Raw genomic sequence first — 21,526 nt, 5'->3', positions numbered from 1 at the left:
ATTTCTTAAATTTTGTAATTTAATACACTATTTTATATATACTTTTAAAAAAAATTACAAAACTTACATTTATATATCAATGTCCACACCTTTCATGTCAACTAAAACAATCCATAATATTTAAATTGTTAATAGTAATACTCATGACTATATAATAAATTTGTTAGATATTTCTCATATTAATAACATAATATTTTATAATGATTTCAAATATGCGGTCGGTTCTGGATTCTGACTTGAATACATTATTTCGAAACGATCAAAATCCAATCCGACCAGACAATTTGCCATAAATTTTGATCCGAAAATTTAGGGTTCAAAATGTCTGAATGCATCGTCTTCCTTCTCTAGTGACATTAATAGGATATTCAAAAAGAATAAAACGAACCTTCAAATAAGTATATTCTAAGTTATCCCCTCTTCTAACCTAACGACAACAACAAGATGTTGATATCCCTAGTCTCCATGAGATCTTGAGTTTGAGTCTATCAGGCGACATGTTCTACGCCTGATTAAATGGTTAAGTGTGTTTGTCAGCTATGTGTTTAATTCGTGGGGATTAATGGCACAGTAAAAGAGAAGCGAAACCCAGCGTAAAAAAAAAAGAAAAAAAAAAGTGTATTCTAAGTTGAAGAGCTTATTGAAGTTAAGGGGTCTATTTTATTTGAAAAAGTTCAAATGGTATATTATGAGTTTATTCCCTTTCGTGGCGGCGAATAATAAAGGTAAACGGTTGTTTAAAACCCTTACACTACGCCACGTCTGTCTTCTCTCTCTCTCTCTCTCTCTCTTAAACCCCGTCTGCTCTCTCGCTCTACCGTAGTCGGTCGTCTTCTTCCTCACAAGACTCCATCTTTTCTCTTTCTCGATAAGCGCATTATCTGATTCCTGAACTATCTTACCCGGGTCAATTGATTTACAGATACCCACAAATTGATCACTCAATTCCAGTCACAGACATGGAAACTGCGTGTTACAACTGACTTACTGATTACGACTTTAATCTATGCATGCATTGATTCAACAGTAGTTACGAATTGCGATGACTAGAAAAACTCCACCCGGAATTGTACTCATAAGAAGAATCAGAGGTAAAGATTGGAGTTTGAAAACATATAGGTACGTTATTCTGTTGGTTACTTTTATTGCATATGCATGTTATCATGCTTCGAGAAAGCCTAACAGTATTGTTAAGAGTGTTCTGGCTCCAGACCATAAGAAGATTCATGGATTAAATCCATGGCCAATGGGGGAATTTTTTGTAAACGAGGAATTAGAAGGAAAGAGAGATCAGGGTTGGGAGCCATTTAATGGGAAAGATGGGACTTATAAACTAGGAGAGATTGATGTTGCTTTCCTTGCTTGCTATTCTATGGGGATGTTTGTAGCAGGTCATCTAGGTGATTCTTTGGATCTTCGTTTGTTCTTGACTACTGGAATGATTGGAAGTGGTATATTTGTTGGACTTTTCGGTATGGGTTATATCTGGAATATCCACGAATTCTGGTTTTACTTAGTTATGCAGATGTTTGCTGGTTTATTTCAGGCAACTGGTTGGCCATCTGTTGTTGCTGTTATAGGTAATTGGTTTGGGAAGAGGAAACGAGGATTGATAATGGGGATTTGGAATGCACATACCTCTGTTGGGAATATCACAGGATCTCTTCTTGCTGCTAGTGTTTTGGAATATGGATGGGGATGGTCTTTTATACTTCCTGGAGCTTTGATTGTTGTAGGAGGTATATTGGTGTACTTATTATTGGCTGCTTATCCAGAGGATGTTGGATTTCCTAGCCCACATGGTTTTCCTTCAACTGCAAGTGCAGAAACATTTCCTATAGATGAAGAAGCTAGGCCGGGGAAACAAAACACTAGTACTCATGATGGTGAACCGACGGGGCTTGGTTCTGGGAATAAGAAAAGCATAGGGCTTGTTGAAGCTTGTCTCATACCGGGAGTGATACCTTTTGCATTATGCCTCTTCTTCTCAAAGCTCGTGGCTTACACTTTCTTGTATTGGTTGCCGTTTTATCTAAGCCAGACAGGTAAATGTTGTGATTCATTTGATGTCTTTCAATATGTGAAGTTATTATTATGCTTATGCAAAAAAATCATTGGAAAATGAGTAAGCTCGGGATGATAGATGGTTTGGGGTAGGGTTTGTATGGTACACTCAAATAAAGAGATGGAGAAGAGAAACAACATGAGAGTGGCCTAAGACCTTAGATGAGAAAGCCATAGAGAACTTCATAGCTTAGAAGAGTTTCAACTCCATTTATATATTCATTGATTGATTGATAAGCCTATTTGTAAACTAGTATTTTGTCATCATCTTTGTCACAATCATGATATCATAGAAAATGCTGTATTTTGTCATCATCTTTGTCACAATCATGATATCATCATCCAAACTAGAATATGATTTTTGTTGCTTATTTGATGTACATATTATTTTCTAGATCATCATCCAAATTATAGTGTAATTATTTTGTTTCATTTTGTATAGAGATTTCTTTTCTCGATCAAAATCATTGTGAATTTTTGCTAACCTAGCAAATATAGATTTTTCTAGATGTTACATCATGTTACCACCTAACAACTTGGGGGGAAAAGAAGATACATAGTAAACATTAGGGACTTATCTAGTATTTCTTCCAACAACTAATCTTTTTAGAAAATGAATATGGATGGTCCATGTCATTACATTTCCATCTTCTCATTGGGTAACCCTTGATCTCAACCCTATGTGTTCCAGATGACTTCATAGGAAGAAACTTAACAATTATAACAAATTGTATTGTTGAGTTTTCGGCTAAGCCTTGGAAACTTGTTGGTGTCATTACTCATAAGCATGGTATATTAGATAGCCTTGAATGGTCTTCTTGAATTGAAAGCAAATTAATGATGGTAACCAAATAGTTTATACAAGTTTCTCTAACATTGAAAAGAAAAATCAAATCAACCAAATAGTGGGCATTCCTAGTGTAAAAGAAGAAGAAGAATATCTTTACTTTTTATATTTTAGACCATGTGTTTTCCAGGGGAGGTCATCACAAGTGTTTTCAGCTAGAATTAAGTTCAAGACTCTTACCACTTATGGGTTTTTTTTCTTCTTTTTTTTATGACGACAGATATTGGTGGAGAATATATATCAGTTAAATCTGCTGGAAATCTTTCAACTCTGTTTGACGTTGGGGGTATTGTTGGCGGGATTTTAGCTGGATACATATCTGATAAACTGAAAGCTCGAGCTACAACAGCAGCCAGTTTCATGTATGCTGCAATCCCAGCAATGCTTTTATATCGCACATTTGGAAGCGTATCTAAAACTGTTAACATTATTCTCATGATGGTTTCTGGCTTATTTGTGAATGGTCCTTATGCACTTATTACAACAGCAGTCTCTGCAGATCTTGGCACACATAGCTCAATTAAAGGGAATACTAGAGCTTTGGCTACTGTTACTGCAATTATCGATGGCACTGGTTCTGTTGGCGCTGCTTTAGGACCTCTTCTTACTGGATATCTTTCTACCAAAGGATGGGACACTGTTTTTGTCATGCTTATGCTGTGTGCCCTTGTTGCTGGCCTCCTTTTATCACGTTTGGTGATTGTTGAACTTAGTGAGAAGTTTCGGGAGGCATCGTCGTGTAATGGTCATCATGTTCTTGGAGGTAATTTTGTGCGTTTTTTATTGTTTTCCATCAACTTCTTTCCATGTTTTCAAAATAATAATTATTTGTTTTCTATTTAGGTAGGATATGCCTATTTGGAAACTGTTAGCCTAAGTTAAAATTTTCTAGATCATGATCCAAATATAATTTATTTTGGTGTAAAATTTATTTGGTGGAATTTATTTTTGTACTTCATTTGGTATGAATTTTAATTCATTGGATCATGATCCTAATGATTTTCTAGATAATTCTGGATTATGGGTAATATTGTAACTAATGTAAATTTTTTCCAATGATAATCCTTTCATAAAACGTGCTAATAAGTACAAAATTCATTAGTTTGATGGGAACATTGATCTGGGTAAGTAGTGTTTTTTGTTTTTGTTTTTGTTTTTCTGATGGGATTTTGCGATACTCGCGGTTCTTATTGAACTGGTATTTGATTAGCTAAATACCACTATAGGCTTCCTTTTATTTCCGATTCTTTTTGGAAACTGGTATTGCGTTTATTAGTTGGTTTATTGTCGGGGGTTTGCGTAGGAGTCTGCTTGTTTGAGATTACATGGTAAATTTATTTGTTGCAGACTCCACCACGACGGATCCCCTTCTGAGCGGAGGAAGGTGATCATGTTGGTTTAGTTTATATCTTCAAAGAGTTTGTTCTTAGTGAGTTCACTTCAAGAGGGGATGGTGGCTTCCTAATGTAAGTGATTAAGTTGTACAAATTCTCAATTTTCAAATAATGGTTTATTTTTTGTAATGTTATCATGTTTAAATATATGTTATTGTTTTGTGTGTGGTTTGTAAAGTGTTACTATTGAATCTTTTAACAGTGAATTTTCAATTATTTGTGTCATTGTATGGTTATTTTCAAATGAACCAACTCTTTCATTGTTGTGATATCAATTGTTTTGAAATTGCAATAATATGTATCTAAATCTCTCTTTATTTTAGATTCTCAGACATATTCTAATGGGATAATTGATACTTTTTATCTTTGAATTTTACATAAATTCGAACATTGTTTCATAAGCTATATGAGTTTGATTTAGCATGTGATTTTCACATTTATAACTAAACATTTTTAGTTAAATATATTTTTTAAATTTAAATATGAATTGATACTTTAAAAAAAGTACTTTGATTGATCTTTTTTTTTTTTATATCTAAGTATAATGTTTAAAAACAATTAATTATAGAGCACATAAACTCACTTTCTAAGTCTATTGATTTAAGTTTTTAAATTGAATCATTTAAATTTTGTTTTATTACTTTGTATTAAACTATTTATTTATAAGGAATAATAGAATCATTATTTTATTTGTAATTATTTTTTTAATAAATATTTAAAATATTTGATATAGTATTTTTGTTTATTAATATTTTAAAATTATTAATTATTAATATAAATAAATTTATAAAATTTGTAATATTTTTTTATGTTTACGCAATTCAATAAGGGTATGTTTGGATAAATAAAAGAATTGACATTGAATCTATAAATATCAAATTGTATAAGAATTGACATTGAATTTATATATTTGAAATAAATATCAAATTGTATAAGAATTCACATTGAATTTATATATTTGAAAAGATGACAGAATTGTAATTAAATTCTAATTTATATATTTATAAATATATATATATAAATAATAATTTTAATATATATTATTTATTTTATTAAAATATTTGTTTCACAACTAATTAAAATAGATAAGTGAAATTAAGATACTTAAGTTAAGTGTCAAAAGATTTTTTAATTTCTGATTTTAATTAAAAAAATGAAAGGTTATCGGTGCATAAATTTAATTGCGAAATGACCACTTCAAAATATTCTGACGAAATTACTCCCGTCGTGTAATGCGAAGGACATGATTGTCACGCGAAGGAAAAACCTGTGAAATTACCCCGTCGCGTAACACGAAGGAGCACGATCGTCACGCGATAGTGTAATTTCATCAAAATATTTTAATGTGGTCATTTGCGCAATTAAATTACCAACGCATTTAAGATATTTTTTAAGGTCATTTCGTTAAATTTCTCGATTCAACAATTCAACGGGTTAACTTAATATATTAAAAAATATATTTTAAATTCTTAAATTCAAAAACAAAAGTAACAATTATTTAACTTTTTAAATTAATATATATATATATATATATATATATATATATATATAAAAATTGAAATGTTAACATTATAAATTCAAAATAAAAAATGTATAGATTAAAACTTTTTAACACCCTAATTGTAATAATTTAATTTATAATTCTCTTGTAATTTAGCGGGATCATTTGTCTCGAGTTCCACCACTTGTTTCCATGGCGATGGCGAAGAGGGATTTCAATCGTCCAAATTGCAGACGCAAGACTACTTCTGAATCTCTAACCCCTCCCAATTGCAGACGTTCATGGCGATGGCGGTTACCTCAACCCTAATTCTGAGTTATACGCCTCTTTCTTTCACTCCTCAATCTCAATCACTTTCATCCTACCGAAACCGAACCAGAATCAAGAAAACTGGAGCTAACAAATCATCAATCGCCGCTGTAAATCAATCAAATAATGCTCAAAAGGAAGATATCGTCATAGTAGGTGCCGGAATCGCCGGCCTGGCCACTGCGGTTTCACTTCACAGGTCTGTAAACAAAATCCAAAACTCCGTCATAGTTAATTTCAAAATTATCAACCGATTTGTTTATTTTTTTGTGGTGGTTGTTAATTGAAAGGCTTGGAATCCGGACGGTGGTGCTAGAACAGACTGATTCACTTCGAACGAGTGGAACTTCACTTACACTGTTCAAGAATGGGTGGGGGGTTTTGGATGCGATTGGCGTTGGGAGTGAACTTAGAAATCAATATTTAGAACTTCAAGGGTATGTTTTTCCTTTTTAGCTCAAATCAATGGAAATTTAATGATTGAACTTTTTTTTAGCTGGTAATGGATTCACATTCAACGTTTTTGTTTATATGTACACCTTACAATTAATCATCATCATCAATGGTATCTGAGCTTTCCAATGATATCAGTTGTTTTACAGAATGGTGGTAAATTCAAAAGATGGAAAGGAGCTCAGGTCATTCAAGTTCAAAGATGAAGATCCAAGGTAACTTAATCATTCAGCCTATCTAGAATTTGATATTTTGTCACATCACAATCATGATTCCATTAGAAAATTGTAAAAGTTAAAATTGGTAGACTTTTTGTTTGTTTGATTTGTTAAGAGACTTTCTAGATCATGATCCAGAAACTATGATTTTTGTAGCTTTATTTGGAACTTGGGTTATTGGATTTTTCCAAAAAAACTCTTCTATCACATTAAATATCCTCTCAAATCTCAATTACTCAATTTATCAAAGAAAATATCAAAATACCCTTAATTTACTTTTAATAAAAAATATTTTAGTATTTTAACCCAAATAGTCCTAAAAAACCACACATATACATTAAATATTTAGATTATATGATCCAAATTATAGTATAAGTTTTGGTTTCATTTGGTATAGAGATTTTTTAGTTGATGGTGATTAGACTACTATTATTTTTTTTGTTTGAAAAAGTAAACTCTTTTTCATTGTTCCACGATTCATTCTCCGAAGATTATAGTTACCAATGGAAAAATCCAAAAAACCAATACATTTCAAGTCATAACAAGAGTTGTCTCAAACAAATTATAAGAGCTGAAATCAATGATGATTCTTGCTCTTTAGATTATTTTATAGATCATTGTGAATTTTGACAAACATAACGAGTGTAGAGTTTTCCGATTCATGATGGACGTGAAAAATGTATAATTAATCTCTTAGATCTGTTTCATGAACTGCAAAAGATAATTTCTGCAGCCAAGAGGTTCGTGCAGTCGAAAGAAGGATACTCTTAGAAACTCTTGCAAATCAATTGCCACCAAATACAATCCGTTTTTCATCGGGTCTAAAGAACATCGAAAGAGATGGATCTTCGGGCGAGACATTGTTGGAACTCTCGGATGGGACAAAATTGTTAGCACAGGTTCTTTTTTATTATTGTTTTTTATGCTAAGGAAGTATTTTTTTTTTATGAGATCTTCATTTTGGTAACTATTATTCAACAGGTTGTAATAGGTTGTGATGGGATACGCTCTCGAGTAGCTAAGTGGATGGGATTTTCAGAGCCGAGGTATGTTGGGCAATGTGCTTTTCGTGGACTTGGATTCTACCCCAAAGGACATGAATTTGAGCCTAAGGTAAATAACTTCTATGGACAAGGAATGCGTGTTGGAATCGTTCCAGTGTCTCCAACCGCGGTTTATTGGTTTATCTGCTTCAACAGCCCAACACTAGGTAAGAGTTGCTTCTAAGGATTATATATGTCAAATGATTAGACTTCATCATCTTTTCTATTTGAAATGAAAATTGAAGGCCTATTACTATTTTCCCCCTCTAAAACCAACTTTAGTTTAATTTTAATCTTGTTCTTCACGCACGATTTATCGTCTCACGAACTTTTGAAAGACTTGATTTTACCCCTAGCTAAATGAAGATGATCAAAATAACAAGGGTGAGATAGTTGGTATACAGATCATAGTTACTCACATATTACCAAAAACTCATTATTACACAGGTCCTAAGATCACCGATCCCTCAATACTAAAGCAACAAGCTCGAGAACTCTTGAAAAACTGGCCATCGGATATACTCAACATCGTCGATCTCACCTCAGATGAAACCTTGACCAAAACGCCCTTAGTGGACCGGTGGTTGTGGCCAACTGTTAGCCCTCCAGCTTCTTTGGGAAGAACCGTCTTGGTTGGAGATGCATGGCATCCTATGACCCCAAATCTCGGGCAAGGTGCATGTTGTGCATTGGAAGATGCGGTTGTTTTGTCGAAAAAACTTGCTTATGCTCTCAAATATGGATCCTCGCCCTCAGCCATTGAAGAGGCTCTGCAATCCTATGGAAGTGAGAGGTGGCCACGTATTTTTCCTTTGTCTGTAAAGTCGAACTTCGTGGGGTCGCTTTTGCAATGGGATAATTCGATTGTTTGTTCGGTTAGGGATAATATTATTATCCCGAAATTGGTAAGGTTGGGGCCTATGTTGGAGCATACAAATTATCAATGTGAGCCTCTACTACCAAATCTTGTGGATTCAAAGGTTTAAGGTAATGTTTATTTTTAACAAGTGATAAAAATGGATAATTCATGTCAAATTATCATTTGATTACACTACCCCATCTTTCTCAAAAATGGGTAATAAGACACTATATTTATTTGAATTTTAGGATGAATGTGGTTTAAAAGTCTCAACCTAGTAAAAACATGTAATGTTGAGTAAGTGAGTAAGTTTTAAGAACTTTTTTATATTGTACCATTTTTTTATATTATATATATATATATATTTTTATACAGAGTAAGTTAGGGGTGAGCATTCAACCAGTCTAATATTTATACCAATTCTATTCAAAACAAAAAATATTTGATCTGTCTGAAAAAGTATAATAGAAAAAGTAACGATGGAATATAAAGTCTTTTTAAATTTATCTTAATATGTTGTGATTAACTAAAATTGTATATACTAGAAAGATCTTGTGCGATGCACACGGATAAAAATATATTGTTACAACGTCCCGCGTTCATCAAATTTCGTGTTCAATTTAAAATATAAAATGTTATTAGCTTAGTTGGTTAAAGAGTTGTACTTGCTTTGTTAGGTTGCGAGTTTGAAACATACCTATTAACATTTTTATTTTTAATCGTTTTAAGTTTATGGGCGAGTCAACCCAAACTCCAACTCAAATATCCATTTACTCTCACATATATATCCAAATTAACCATAACTCTCGACCCGACAATCCGGATACTTTCAAAATTAAGCATCATTATATATATATTAGTTAGTTAAAAATGTCTCGCGTTCATCATATTTGGTGTTCAATTTAAAATATAAAGTGTTATTAGTCTAGTTGGTTAAAAAGTTATACTTGTTTTGTTAGGTTACGGTTTTAAGTTCATGGGCAGGTCAACCCAGAATCCAACCCAAATATCTATTTACTCTCACATATATATCCAAATTAACCACAGCTCTCGACCCGGCAATCTGGTCACTTTCAAAATTAAGCATCATTTTATATATATATATATATATAATATATGATATATGGGTATGTCCGGTTTAATAGGACCATATTTAAATTTATTTATAAAATCGATTCAATTCTATTCACTATTACCTATAATTTAAAATATTTTGAAGTAAAAATCAAATTTAAAACTAGTTCATAACTTAACCCAAAAAATAAAAATAAATTATTTTTAATAAGAATTAAATTTAGGGAAATTTGATCAAATAACCTCAAAGATGAGGTTATTTGATCTGATGGTAATTTGTTATTTTTTTGCGCTCGTGGTGCTCTATTTTTTTATACGATTTTGCCCTTGTCGCGAAACGCTAAGTCACTTAGCGTTTCGCGAAGTGGATTAGGGGTTTGTATAAATACTCAAATATTTTCATTTCCTTATTTTTCTTTCTCTCTCTTCTCCAGTTCTCTCCTTCACTTCACGGCGGCCGGCGACGACGACAGCGACCGGCGGCGACGGAGTTTCATTTATGTTTTGCATGCAGATTTACAAAATCTTCTAACCTAACTAATTCATTTATGTTTTTATCTATTGCGGATTTACAAGATCTAACCCTAAATCTATTTTGCATGCATGTTTCCGATTCTAGGGTTTAGGGTATGCAGGTAGTCGAGGTAGATGTTCATTTCAGATCTGATAAACAGTTATGTTCATGTTACATTTTCTTCATTTCAAAAACCTTTTCATATTTCGTTCTGGTTCATATTTGGTCGTATTTGTTGATTCTTATTTGTTATATGGTTCATATTGGTTCATGTTTGAGCATTTCGTTAGGTTATTATTTGTTATTTGTTCATATTTGCAGAAAATCTCTGATAAAAGCGTATGTGTTTCCATTTCAGATCTGCTTACCGTTTCGCTACGGACTTACCATTTCGCTACGGACTTACCGTTTCGCTACGGACTTACCGTTTCGCTACGGACTTACCATTTCGCTACGGACTTACCGTTTCGCTAAGTAGTACCTCGCGATTCGCTAAGTGTCAAGATTTTTTGTTATTTATAGTTAATCATGAACTTCATTTGACAAGGTATCTACATCACTTCATGGTTATGAAGAGAACCTGTGTTAGTAAAATAAACCTTATAATTTTACATTAATGGAAACATTTAGATTCTTCAGAAAATGTCTTTGAAGAATCTATCATTGACCTCCAGATAAGCAAAGATTGGCTGACTTTGATTTCGTTAGTCATTAAGCTAAAGAAATAAATTTCAAACAATTTTCTCTTATCTGGAGTTCAATGATAGCTTCTTCAAAGTCTTTTTCTGAAGAATCTAAATGTTTCCATGTAAAATTATAAGGTTTATTTTACTAACACAGGTTCTCTTCAAAACCATGACTTTGTTGTTGATACCTTGTCAAACGAGATAGATTACCTATGAAACCAATAAATTTTTTTGTACTTGACGATTCGCTAAGTACTACGAGCTCCAACTAGGAGAATGGTTTGAATTCGATTTCGTTATTAAACAAATATAGTAGCGAAAACGTATTCAAACCATCCTCTCTTAGCTGGAGCTCGTTGACCTCGCGATTCGCTAAGTACCTCGCGATTCGCTAAGTACCTCCCGATTCGCTAAGCACCTCTCGATTCGCTAAGTACCTCGCGATTCGCTAAGTATCTCGCGATTCGCTAAGTACCTCCCGATTCGCTAAGTGCCTCCCGATTCGCTAAGTACCTCCCGATTCGCTAAGTACCTCCCGACTCGCTACGGAAGTTGAAGAGACGCGCGTACGCACATGCGCTATACCTTATATATTCAAAAATTTCAGAACATTTCATTTCAACCGCCCGACTCTCTCTCTCTAACCCATTGTCTCTTCACTGAATCTTGTCAAGGCCGATCATTTCTGCTTTCTTCTCGTTTGTCATTAAGGTTTGTTCATTCTTCTCCATGCCGATCATTTTCTGCTTTTTTGTTCATGAGTTTCGGTTTTTGCATGTTAAGTGTAAATGCATGTTAAGTGTTTCTTTGTTTTTTTCGTTATTTTTATTAGTTTATGAAACGTGTGGTCCATTTTTGTTTCTTCTGTTCAGTATATTTTTTCGCCATTAGGGTTTCGCTAGGTACCTTCCGATTCGCTAAATACCTCCCGATTCGCTAAGTACCTAGCCATTTGCTAAATACCTAGTGGTGGCCGATCATTTTCTGGTTTTTTGTTTATGGATTTTGGTCTTTGCATGTTAAGTTTAGGTCTTTGTTTCAGATTTTTTTGTTTAGGGTTTTTGCATGTTAAGTTTTATTGTTTGTTTCTGATTAGTTATGTATGGTTAATGTTGTCTTATGTTCAGTTAACGGTTTCGCTAGGTACCTCTCGATTCGCTAAGTAACTCCTGATTCGCTAAGTACCCAGGGATTCGCTAAGTACCTAGCGAATCGCTAAGTACCTAGCGAATCGCTAAGTACCTCCTGATTCGCTAAGTACCTCCCGATTCGCTAAGTACTTATGGTGTATGTGTTTGTTCTTACATTTTTGATGATGTTGTTCCTTTTGTAGATGGCAGAAACAACAATTACTGAGTTTCCTGGTCGAATTTCGTGGAAAAGTGCCCTCACCCTGAAGAAGATTGTTAATAAGTTCGAGGAAATGGATCTTTTGGAGAGCGTGTACAATACCCAGTTCAGATCATTATTCACAGCCCCCCTCTTGCAGTTCTAAGGAACTATTGTACATCATATGTTGATGAGGAGGTTAAGCTCAAACTCCAAGGAGATAACTTTCATGGTGAATGGGTAAAAACTTGTATTTGGTATGAAGGAGTATGCGTTGGTTACCGGCCTAGGTTTCGGCATTTTTCCTGAGTTGAACCAAGAAAAATTGCGTTGTTGTCCACCTCTCTCGGTGAAATATTTTAAAGGGAGCATGAGTGTGAAAATGTGTGACTTGGAGAAAGCTTTTTTCAAATGCAAAGACAAGGAAGATCCATTCAAGATGGGGCTGGTATGCCTGATTTGCCAGTACCTATTCACATTTGACCCAAAAAGAGTTATATTTCCAAAAATACTCAACATGGTGAAAGACAATGACACTTTCCTCCAATATCCATGGGGGAAGGTCACCTTTAGAGCCACCCTCAAGGGTTTAAACAAGAACATGAAACATCTCAGTACCTCATATTTTGACAAGAAGGAGAAGGCTGAAGATCCTTATGCTCCTTTTGCATATAACATATATGGGTTCGCATTGACACTTCAAGTGTGGACGTATGAGGTCATCGAAAACTTTATCCCTAAATTCGCCAGAAGGAATCAGATTAATGACCCTCTACGCCCAAGGTTGTTACTCTATCATTCCAGCAGGAAAAACACCTCGATCGAGGTAAAGACTGCCCATGAGACCACGGATGTGACTGAGATGGAAGAGTCCTCCATGGAGAAGAGGTTATACAGTGGTGAGGAATTTGATCAAATCGACGAGACAACTGATGATTTTTTTGAGGAATTTACTGATGGGAAGGTAATAAAAGATGATTTTGATGAAGATGAAGAAAGTGAACATGAAGAATGTACTCCCAATCCCCCCAAACCGGCCACCAGGAAGAGAAAGGCTGAAGCTATTCTTAAAGAAGCAGTCAACTTGAAGAAGAAACTTGCTTATACAGTTGGATGATAAATTATTTTGATGTATGTATTGTAAACCTTGAGTACGCTAATGTATATTAAATTTTGAACTTGAATTGCAGAAAACCTTCAACGTAAAAAACAAGTGTAACCCTTGAATTGACCCTTCAACGTACAAAAAAGATAACATCGAATTGACTCTTTGTTTCGCTAAGTTAGGGTCATCGTTTCGCTATGTTAGTACTCTTCGTTTCGCTAAGTACCTCGCGATTCGCTAAGTACCTCCCGTTTCGCTAAGTTAGTACTCATCGTTTCGCTAAGTTATTACTCATCGTTTACCTACTCATATACTACTACTACAACATACAACATAAACTTTACACCTGAATTAACAACATAGTATCTTACGCATAGTATCTTACCAGTACCATAGTTCAATTAACAACATATATTACAACATAGTATATATCAAGCTAAAGGTTCATTTTGTTGAGATGATGACTCATGCTGCTTAGATGATGAAGCTCTTACAGTAGATGGTGCAGGCATCACTGCTTTGCATGTTGCCCTATTATGTCCTAGCCCAGCACATGAGCTGCATCGTCTCGGGACCTTACGGACCTCACCCTGGGATGACCTACGCTTTGTTTGTGGTCTGCCTTTCTTAACATTTACATTTGGTTTAAGACACGAACGTTGCTTGATATGTTCAGGAACATCCCAATTTTCTTCATCACCAGGAGGATAACATGTCTCGGCATATGAATTTATCCAACACTCAGTTGTGTAATACCTGTGTGCAGGGAAAATATAACGAATTATTAATTGGTTAAATAGAATGAACACGTGAACTAAATATTAATACCTTGAACAGAAGTCATAAGAAACCAAATTCCGACTATGGGCAGCAACCATTGCATGCGTACAAGGAAGACCCGAAACTTCAAATACTCTACAAGTGCAGTTTATGTCTTTCAAATTGACTTTGAAATGGGACTGATTGTCATGCACATAAAACTCGAATCGGTTAAGCGATTAAACTGTATAGAATCTGGCCTTCTCGAATCCCTCACGTAACACCTTCTCATAATTTGGAGATAAAACTTCTTCGTGATTTGACGCTCTTTCTCTTTTATCGTTAAACCAATGTTGTATTGTGAATCTTAAATACTCAGCCATTTCTGAAATGGGATACTTTCTGGCTTCCCTGCTCTGACTATTGAAACTCTCAGCATAATTGCTTGTGAGTTGATTGTATCGCTTACCGGGAAAAAATGTTCTACTCCATCTTTGGAACCCAATTTCTTTCAAATAGGCAGTAATCATGTGATCTTTAACCTTGATCTTGTCAAACCACCGATTAAATTCGTGGATAGTGTACGCTCTTGAAGCCGAATCAAACTCCGCATGACACTTATCACTTTTGAATTTGGCCACAATATTCATTTTTATGTGATATGTGCACGCACCGTGGTCTGCTTCTGGGAAAACAGCACACAAGGCATTAGCGATGCTTGGGTGTCTGTCGGATACGAAGACGAGATCATCAACTAATCCAATTGCATCTCTCAGTTTTTGCATGAAATAAGTCCAGGAGTTATTATTCTCTGAATCAACAACGCCGAATGCGACAGGATATAGTTGCTCATTCGCATCTAATGCAATAGCCACCAATAATTGACCACCCACCTTGTGCTTAAGAAAACTAGCATCAACACATAATACAGGACGACAAAAGGATTTGAAACCCCTAATTGAGAGGCCTAGGGACATGAACATATACTTGAAGTGGCCGAGCTCGTCTGTCTGTATGTCGGTTATGGTACCAGGATTACACTTCTCCAACATGTAAAGGTATGATGGCAGTATTCCATAGGAATCCTCTATCGTTCCTCGCACAGCTATTAAAGCATTTTCCCTTGCCCTCCATGCCTTATTATAATTCAAAAATATCCCATAAGTTGTCTGCATGTTTTCAATTATTTTCTTAGGCAAGTGGTTATGATGATGGTCCATGTACTTGCTCTTCACGCACTGCCCAATAACCCATTCTGGTGTTTGCATTTTTTTCTTGGGCCTCGACAAAACTGAGCATGAGTGTTGTTGCTCAAATTTCCGGATCTCAAACATCTTAGAAAACTTACCTTTCACAACCCGCAAGCTCCACTTGCATGTCTCATCCAAACATTTGAGTTCTCAAAGATTTTTTCTTGACTTCTCCACTTTGAATTCAAAATGATTGGTCATCGCATATTTATATAGAGCAAGTTGAAGTTCTTTTTTATTTTCAAACAACGAACCGACTTCCAATACGGTTTCACTAGTTAATGCCATCGCAAATGTGGGATCTGGCGGTGATGTGTCTGTCGGGTCTGTCGATGGTGTACCCATTGAAGATCGTCTTGTACTAGATGGTGTACCCATTGATGATCTTCTTGCACTAGTTGGTGTACCCATTGATGCCTTTCTTGCACTAGTTGGTGTACCCAATGATGATCTTCTTGTACTTGGTTGTATAGGTATTGATGCCTTTTCACCACTATTAACATGCAAGTCCTGAGTAAGTGGGATGTGAGGCAAAGAGATTTCTCCGGCTTCATTTTGACTTTCAACAAAGAATTCCGAGGGTACAACAGGTGGTACAATTTTTTGAGTAAGTTGTGGTGGTAGTATACTTTCTTGAGTTGGGTATGTAAGTAGTGGTATCTTTTCTTTAGTAAATGTTGACTTCTCCACTACAGATACACACAATGGTGACACTGTTCGACCCAAAATCAAGCGTGATAAATATGTGTTCAAATCACCATCATTATTAATAAAAACCGGTTTGGGATTTCGGATATTCGGAATATCATACTTCACTTGGAGCACTAAATCATATGTTGATATCTGCACATTAAATCTATCGTAGAGTATATCAAGTAATTCAGCATAACGAGTACTTTGGGGTAGATCAAATGTTTTGATTGAAGATGCATCAAAATACAGTATTCCATCAGCATCAAGTTTCCACTCTCCATTATAGAAAACGAAACTTCAGCTGCAATAAAAAAACATGATTTGATTTAGAGACGGATAATTAATACTTCGCGAATCGCTAGGAACTTAGCGAAACGGAAAGGCATTCGCGAAACGGAAAGGCCTTCGCGAATCGTTAGGCACTTAGCGAAACGGGAAGGCCTTCGCGAATCACTAGGCACTTAGCGAAACGGGAAGAAAACCCTAATCAATCTCAGAAACCGAACATCAATAAAACATGCTTATAATACACGTACCTATTGGAACAGTGCTCGTGCTCGTCGTGGAGCTCATAGTGGATTTCGAACGAACCGTCGCCGCCGAGATCTCTGACGAGTTCGCCGCCGCCGGAGTTTAGAGAGAAGGAGAAGAAGAGCGGGAAGAGAGAGAAGGAGAAGAAAAAAAATGAAAAAAAAGTACGGAGGTTATATTAAATAGTAAGGGTAATCTGGACATTTCACATATCGTCACTTAGCGTTTCGCGACAAGGGCAAAATCGTCTAAAAAAAAATAAAATCACCCCGAGCCAATAAAATTAACAAATTACCATCAGATCAAATAACCTTATCTTTAAGGTTATTTGATCAAATTTTCCTAAATTTAAGACTAGTTTATAACTTAAGTTGTATTTAAAATGGTTTGAATAAAAAATAAATTTAAGAGTAGTTACTACATACTAATTTGAGGTTATATATTATCTTAAAGAAAAAGCCACAACTGTAATTACACGTGTCATTAAACCGAGGAATTTTGCGACGTCATTCTTTCCTTGATCTCCCCTGCGTCTTAGGTCCTTCTCCTTCAAGAGCTCCAAGGCCTTTCTCTCTCCTCTCTCTCTCTCTAGGTCACGCATGCACGAACACGCCGGCGAAATCTAACGAGAAAGTCTTCGTTTCTGCAGTATCGTTGGATTTTGAATCATGAATCCTGAGTAGTAAGTACTCCTTCATCGGTATCAGTTGATCCTCTTGTTTGAGAATTTTAATTCATTATAACTATTGTCTCATCAATTTTGATCCAAAATATTCTGACGTAGATCCTGTAGTTTCTTTAGCGTTCCTATATGTGATTCTGACGTAGATCTGTTGTTGATATAGAAAGTCTACATGAATTGATCAAATCTGTAGTCTAAACGTCTACATTGTTTGAATTGTAAATCTTCATTTCTCAAAGGCGATTGATTGCCTACTATTCTCGCTTTGTTGTTAGTATAGCCATGGATTTCTTGCTTTTAAGTAAGACTAAGATCATGTCTTATTACTTAGCAAAATAGGTCGGATTCCCATAATAAAAGAGTCGAGGTAGACTTCTATTATTGATAGTTGAAATTCCTCGATTATCATTTAGTCAATCTGGATTAAGATTAACAGAGGCCTGACTAAGATACTTGTCTGTTCAATTGGATTAGGAGACTGACTATACAGAACATTCATGTCAAAATCTCTACTGTGAGATTAATGGACTATAGCTACATTCCTATATTCTCACACGCGATTTGGATTCATGGCTCTGGGGATCAACAAATGGTATTAGAACCGACACAATGATTTCGTTTCTTGAATTCTGCGAGAATAATGTACCATATGAGTCACTTCTAGAGTCCTAACAGGGGATGAGACATTAAAAAAAATAAAAGGTGCGAGGTTAAGAAAATTCAAGAGTTTCCAAATTGAGATTTTCGAAATGCCTGAGATCAATATGAAGGGTCCTGACCTTTGCTCCTTTCAGTTTTATGTTCTTATAGTTTTATGAAGGTGCCCAATTGTTAGTGCTGGAAATTTTACACTCAACGACTTTTCAATTGGAAATGGAATTCTTAGTATCTTCATAGTTATTTTAGATGTGGATAATTGATTATGCTGTATTCTAAATTGGGTATCCTAGGCAAAAAGAATTATGTCTATCTGTAGTAAAAATATATTATTTTGAAGTCATACGTTTGACATGAATGGTTTATTTTATTTTCCTTGTAGTGATTATCTTTTTAAGCTTTTGCTAATTGGAGATTCTGGAGTTGGAAAATCCTGCCTGCTTCTGAGGTTTGCTGTAAGTTATCCAACCTAATTTTTCTTTTTAAGGTGAAGCTTTTGCTTTATTTTACAAGTTACATTTCTGTACATGGATTCTTCTCTCTTTTTTTACCTTTTTAATAGGAGTAGAAAATATTTTCCATAGTAGTTTGTGTACTTTGTTTTATAATAGTCATACAGTTATTGATGTTTAAATGTTGCTTATTCTTCTATTTTTGGAATGGAATATTTACGCCTCAAGCTACTGGCTTCCAGCTAGTCTTCTCCTACAATCTCGTTTTGGTTTTACATATGCATTAAAAGTTTGGTTCAGTAGCTTGTTTGATAATGATGTCTTGAGAACTCAGCTTCATGATTCCAAATCAAGGGACCAGTCTTACTCAAAGACAGCTGGAGATTTATAGACTTTGTGATTAAGGCGGTGTTTGATAACACAATTGAATTAAGTTAATTTGATAATTGTTACTTATTTTTACTTAATTATTTAGATTCATTACGAATTAAGCTAAAAAATATAAAGTATAAAATGTGGCTTAATTCAGTAGGCTATGAATGATTTGATTTGGTAATCTTGTAACACCGTCCAAATTACAACTTTAACCCTCAAAATTAATGAACTCATGTCATTATAAGGGTAAAATAGTTTTACTTAGATGTCATTAGATCCACATGAACATTCTAACACTTAATTTTCTGTTTGATCAAAACACCCTTAAGTTTCAAGATATCCCACTAGATTCAACTGTAAACAGCATTTCTTAAAGCTTGCATCCGCTTGATAATGCATATATTTAGGCACCATATGACCTTTTTTTTCTTCCTGTATTCGTAATGTTCACAAGTCCATCAATAAATACTATGAACTTATACGTTCTTATCTTTCTTTACCAGGATGATTCATATTTGGAGAGCTACATTAGTACCATCGGAGTTGATTTTGTAAGTGTCTTTGCAATAATGATTATAATATCTTTGATCAAGCAATTAGCTTCAGACTGTAGCATCTCTAATGTTTTATTTTTTTCTGGCCTTCCAGAAAATTCGCACAGTTGAGCAGGATGGCAAAACTGTTAAATTGCAGATTGTAAGTTGTATATATTTCAGTTTTAATCTTTTTGTGGTTACTAAATATCAGCTGTTTCATACGATAATTATGCCACTTAACTTGTAGTGGGACACTGCTGGACAAGAGCGTTTTAGGACGATTACTAGCAGCTACTATCGGGGAGCTCATGGCATCATTGTGAGTAATAAGCTATTCTCATTATTTTTCATTGTGAGAGTTCTGAAGAAAAAACACTAGTGACAAGTGAGAATCAAATCACAATCATCATTTTGTGTATAATTTTTGTATCCACAGGTGGTTTATGATGTAACAGACCTAGAGAGCTTCAATAATGTGAAACAATGGCTAAATGAAATAGATAAGTATGCAAGTGGTAACGTCAACAAGCTTCTCGTGGGAAATAAGTGTGATCTTACATCTCAGAAGGTTGTGTCCACAGAAACCGCAAAGGTAATGCTCATAGTCTTCATTTGTATGCTAAGAAATAATATTTTGCTGAAAACCGTCGAACTAAGTTTTACATTTTTATATATAAAGGAGTTTGCAGATGAAATTGGAATCCCTTTCATGGAAGCTAGCGCCAAAAACGCTACCAATGTAGAACAGGCTTTCATGGCTATGACCGGAGATATTAAGAATAGGTAACACTTTTGTTTCTCAACCTAGATCCGAATTTGTTAATAAATTCCTAAATTTGTGTCAAACTGAGGCCTTCTTGTTTGATGAATCATTATTTGATTATTCCATCATCCAAATCATTACTAAAAAAATTACTCAAATAATCCACTTTTTCATCAAAAACAAGTTTTGTTTCCCCCAAAAGGTTGGAGCTGTATGTTTCCTAAGCAGAAGGTCGCTAGTTATACCATTACTTGACACGTTTCAAAAGAAAAAAAGATTTTAAATAATGAATCGTTGTAAATCTATTTTAAAATGTTAAAGGCTTTAATTTATTATGATCGATTTTACTATAGGATGGCAAGCCAACCTATGAACAATGCTAGGCCTCCAACAGTACAGATCCGAGGGCAACCCATGAACCAAAAAGCCGGTTGCTGCTCTTCTTAAGGTGATAATTTGAATTTCGATTTGATCTGGTTAATTTCTTTACTGCTCAAGTTCTTTGCATCAATTGTGTTTTTGGCTTTAAAACTCTTTATTTTTTTTTTTCCATTATAAGGTGTGTTTTTCACACCTTTATAGCATCCATTCTTTCCATTGTAGCATCTTTGTTGTTTTTTTTTTTTGGTAATTGTAGGTTTAAAAGCTTTTTCCCTAACATGTCGAAACCTTCTTCTTCGAACGGTTCCGTTTGGAAACAATTTTGTTTCCAAGTTTGAATCCAGAACTGACTGAGAAACTTCGAAACCCATGTTTTCAAATGTGATGACATCTGGATTTACATAACAAAAGTCTTCAAGTTAGATCCATATCTAGCCCTTTTTATTATTGGGGATTCAATTGAGTATATTGGATTTCCTTCTTCCATACAAATATTATTGGATTTAGTTCCCTTTGATACAAATAAAATAATTTCTTCTAAGATTGAAATTTTAAGTAAAGTCATTATGTCATGTAAAATTGAAGAAAACAACTTCTAAACATATATATTTTTAAACTTAATTTAAGTTCAATGATATTATTAAACAATTAACTACTTTTTCACATCATTGTGTGTTTAAACTAGATTCATAAACATCAATAATATGTGTCTATAGAAGATCATGTTGATAGTGTATTATAAGCATTAATGTAAGAATATTATATAATGAGAAAAATACTTAATTGGGTTGCAAATGGTATATTGACATGACTAATGATAGAGACAGAAATTTGGTGTTAAAAAAATAATTTAAAATCAAAGGGAATTAGTGTCAAAAAAATAATTTAAATTTAAAGTAAATAGAAAGTTAGTCCTAACATCAACAACTAAAATTGTTACATTTTTTTATAAATATTTATTTCTTATTAATTTAAATCAAAATTATATATAAAATTTTAAATTTTAAATAATATCTCTAAAATTAAAATTATAATAAAAAAACTTAACGAG

At 34.3% G+C, this 21,526-nt stretch overlaps 3 protein-coding genes across 4 annotated transcripts; all 3 read left to right on the top strand.

The window, feature by feature from the left end:
• The first annotated feature begins 909 nt into the window (after positions 1–909).
• On the top strand, positions 910–4,535 carry LOC124930753 (putative glycerol-3-phosphate transporter 4). The gene is made up of 3 exons (XM_047471103.1): positions 910–2,045; positions 3,132–3,674; positions 4,259–4,535. The coding sequence occupies exons 1-3, from the start codon at positions 1,043–1,045 to the stop codon at positions 4,297–4,299; spliced, it is 1,587 nt and encodes a 528-aa protein (XP_047327059.1). The 5' UTR covers positions 910–1,042; the 3' UTR covers positions 4,300–4,535.
• Positions 4,536–6,008: 1,473 nt separating this feature from the next.
• Positions 6,009–8,879, top strand: LOC124931863 (monooxygenase 2-like). Of its 2 annotated transcripts, XM_047472438.1 has the most exons (6): positions 6,009–6,314; positions 6,406–6,552; positions 6,718–6,783; positions 7,520–7,685; positions 7,768–7,996; positions 8,277–8,879. In XM_047472438.1, the coding sequence occupies exons 1-6, from the start codon at positions 6,088–6,090 to the stop codon at positions 8,813–8,815; spliced, it is 1,374 nt and encodes a 457-aa protein (XP_047328394.1). In that variant the 5' UTR covers positions 6,009–6,087; the 3' UTR covers positions 8,816–8,879. The 2 variants fall into 2 exon arrangements, with proteins under 2 accessions (XP_047328394.1, XP_047328395.1); XM_047472439.1 differs by lacking the exon at positions 6,009–6,314 and having other exon boundaries at positions 6,411–6,552; positions 6,707–6,783.
• An 8,290-nt stretch (positions 8,880–17,169) lies between these two features.
• LOC124931128 (ras-related protein RABD2c) lies at positions 17,170–20,550 on the top strand. The gene is made up of 8 exons (XM_047471522.1): positions 17,170–17,311; positions 18,351–18,423; positions 19,299–19,346; positions 19,444–19,491; positions 19,579–19,650; positions 19,768–19,923; positions 20,011–20,114; positions 20,448–20,550. The coding sequence occupies exons 1-8, from the start codon at positions 17,298–17,300 to the stop codon at positions 20,539–20,541; spliced, it is 609 nt and encodes a 202-aa protein (XP_047327478.1). The 5' UTR covers positions 17,170–17,297; the 3' UTR covers positions 20,542–20,550.
• Positions 20,551–21,526: the final 976 nt, after the last annotated feature.

This window comes from Impatiens glandulifera, chromosome 3 (genome assembly GCF_907164915.1).
Source record: "Impatiens glandulifera chromosome 3, dImpGla2.1, whole genome shotgun sequence".
Taxonomy (NCBI): Eukaryota; Viridiplantae; Streptophyta; class Magnoliopsida; order Ericales; family Balsaminaceae; genus Impatiens; species Impatiens glandulifera.
Note: the sequence above shows the minus strand (reverse complement) of the source record. Positions and strands in the feature narration are given on the sequence as shown.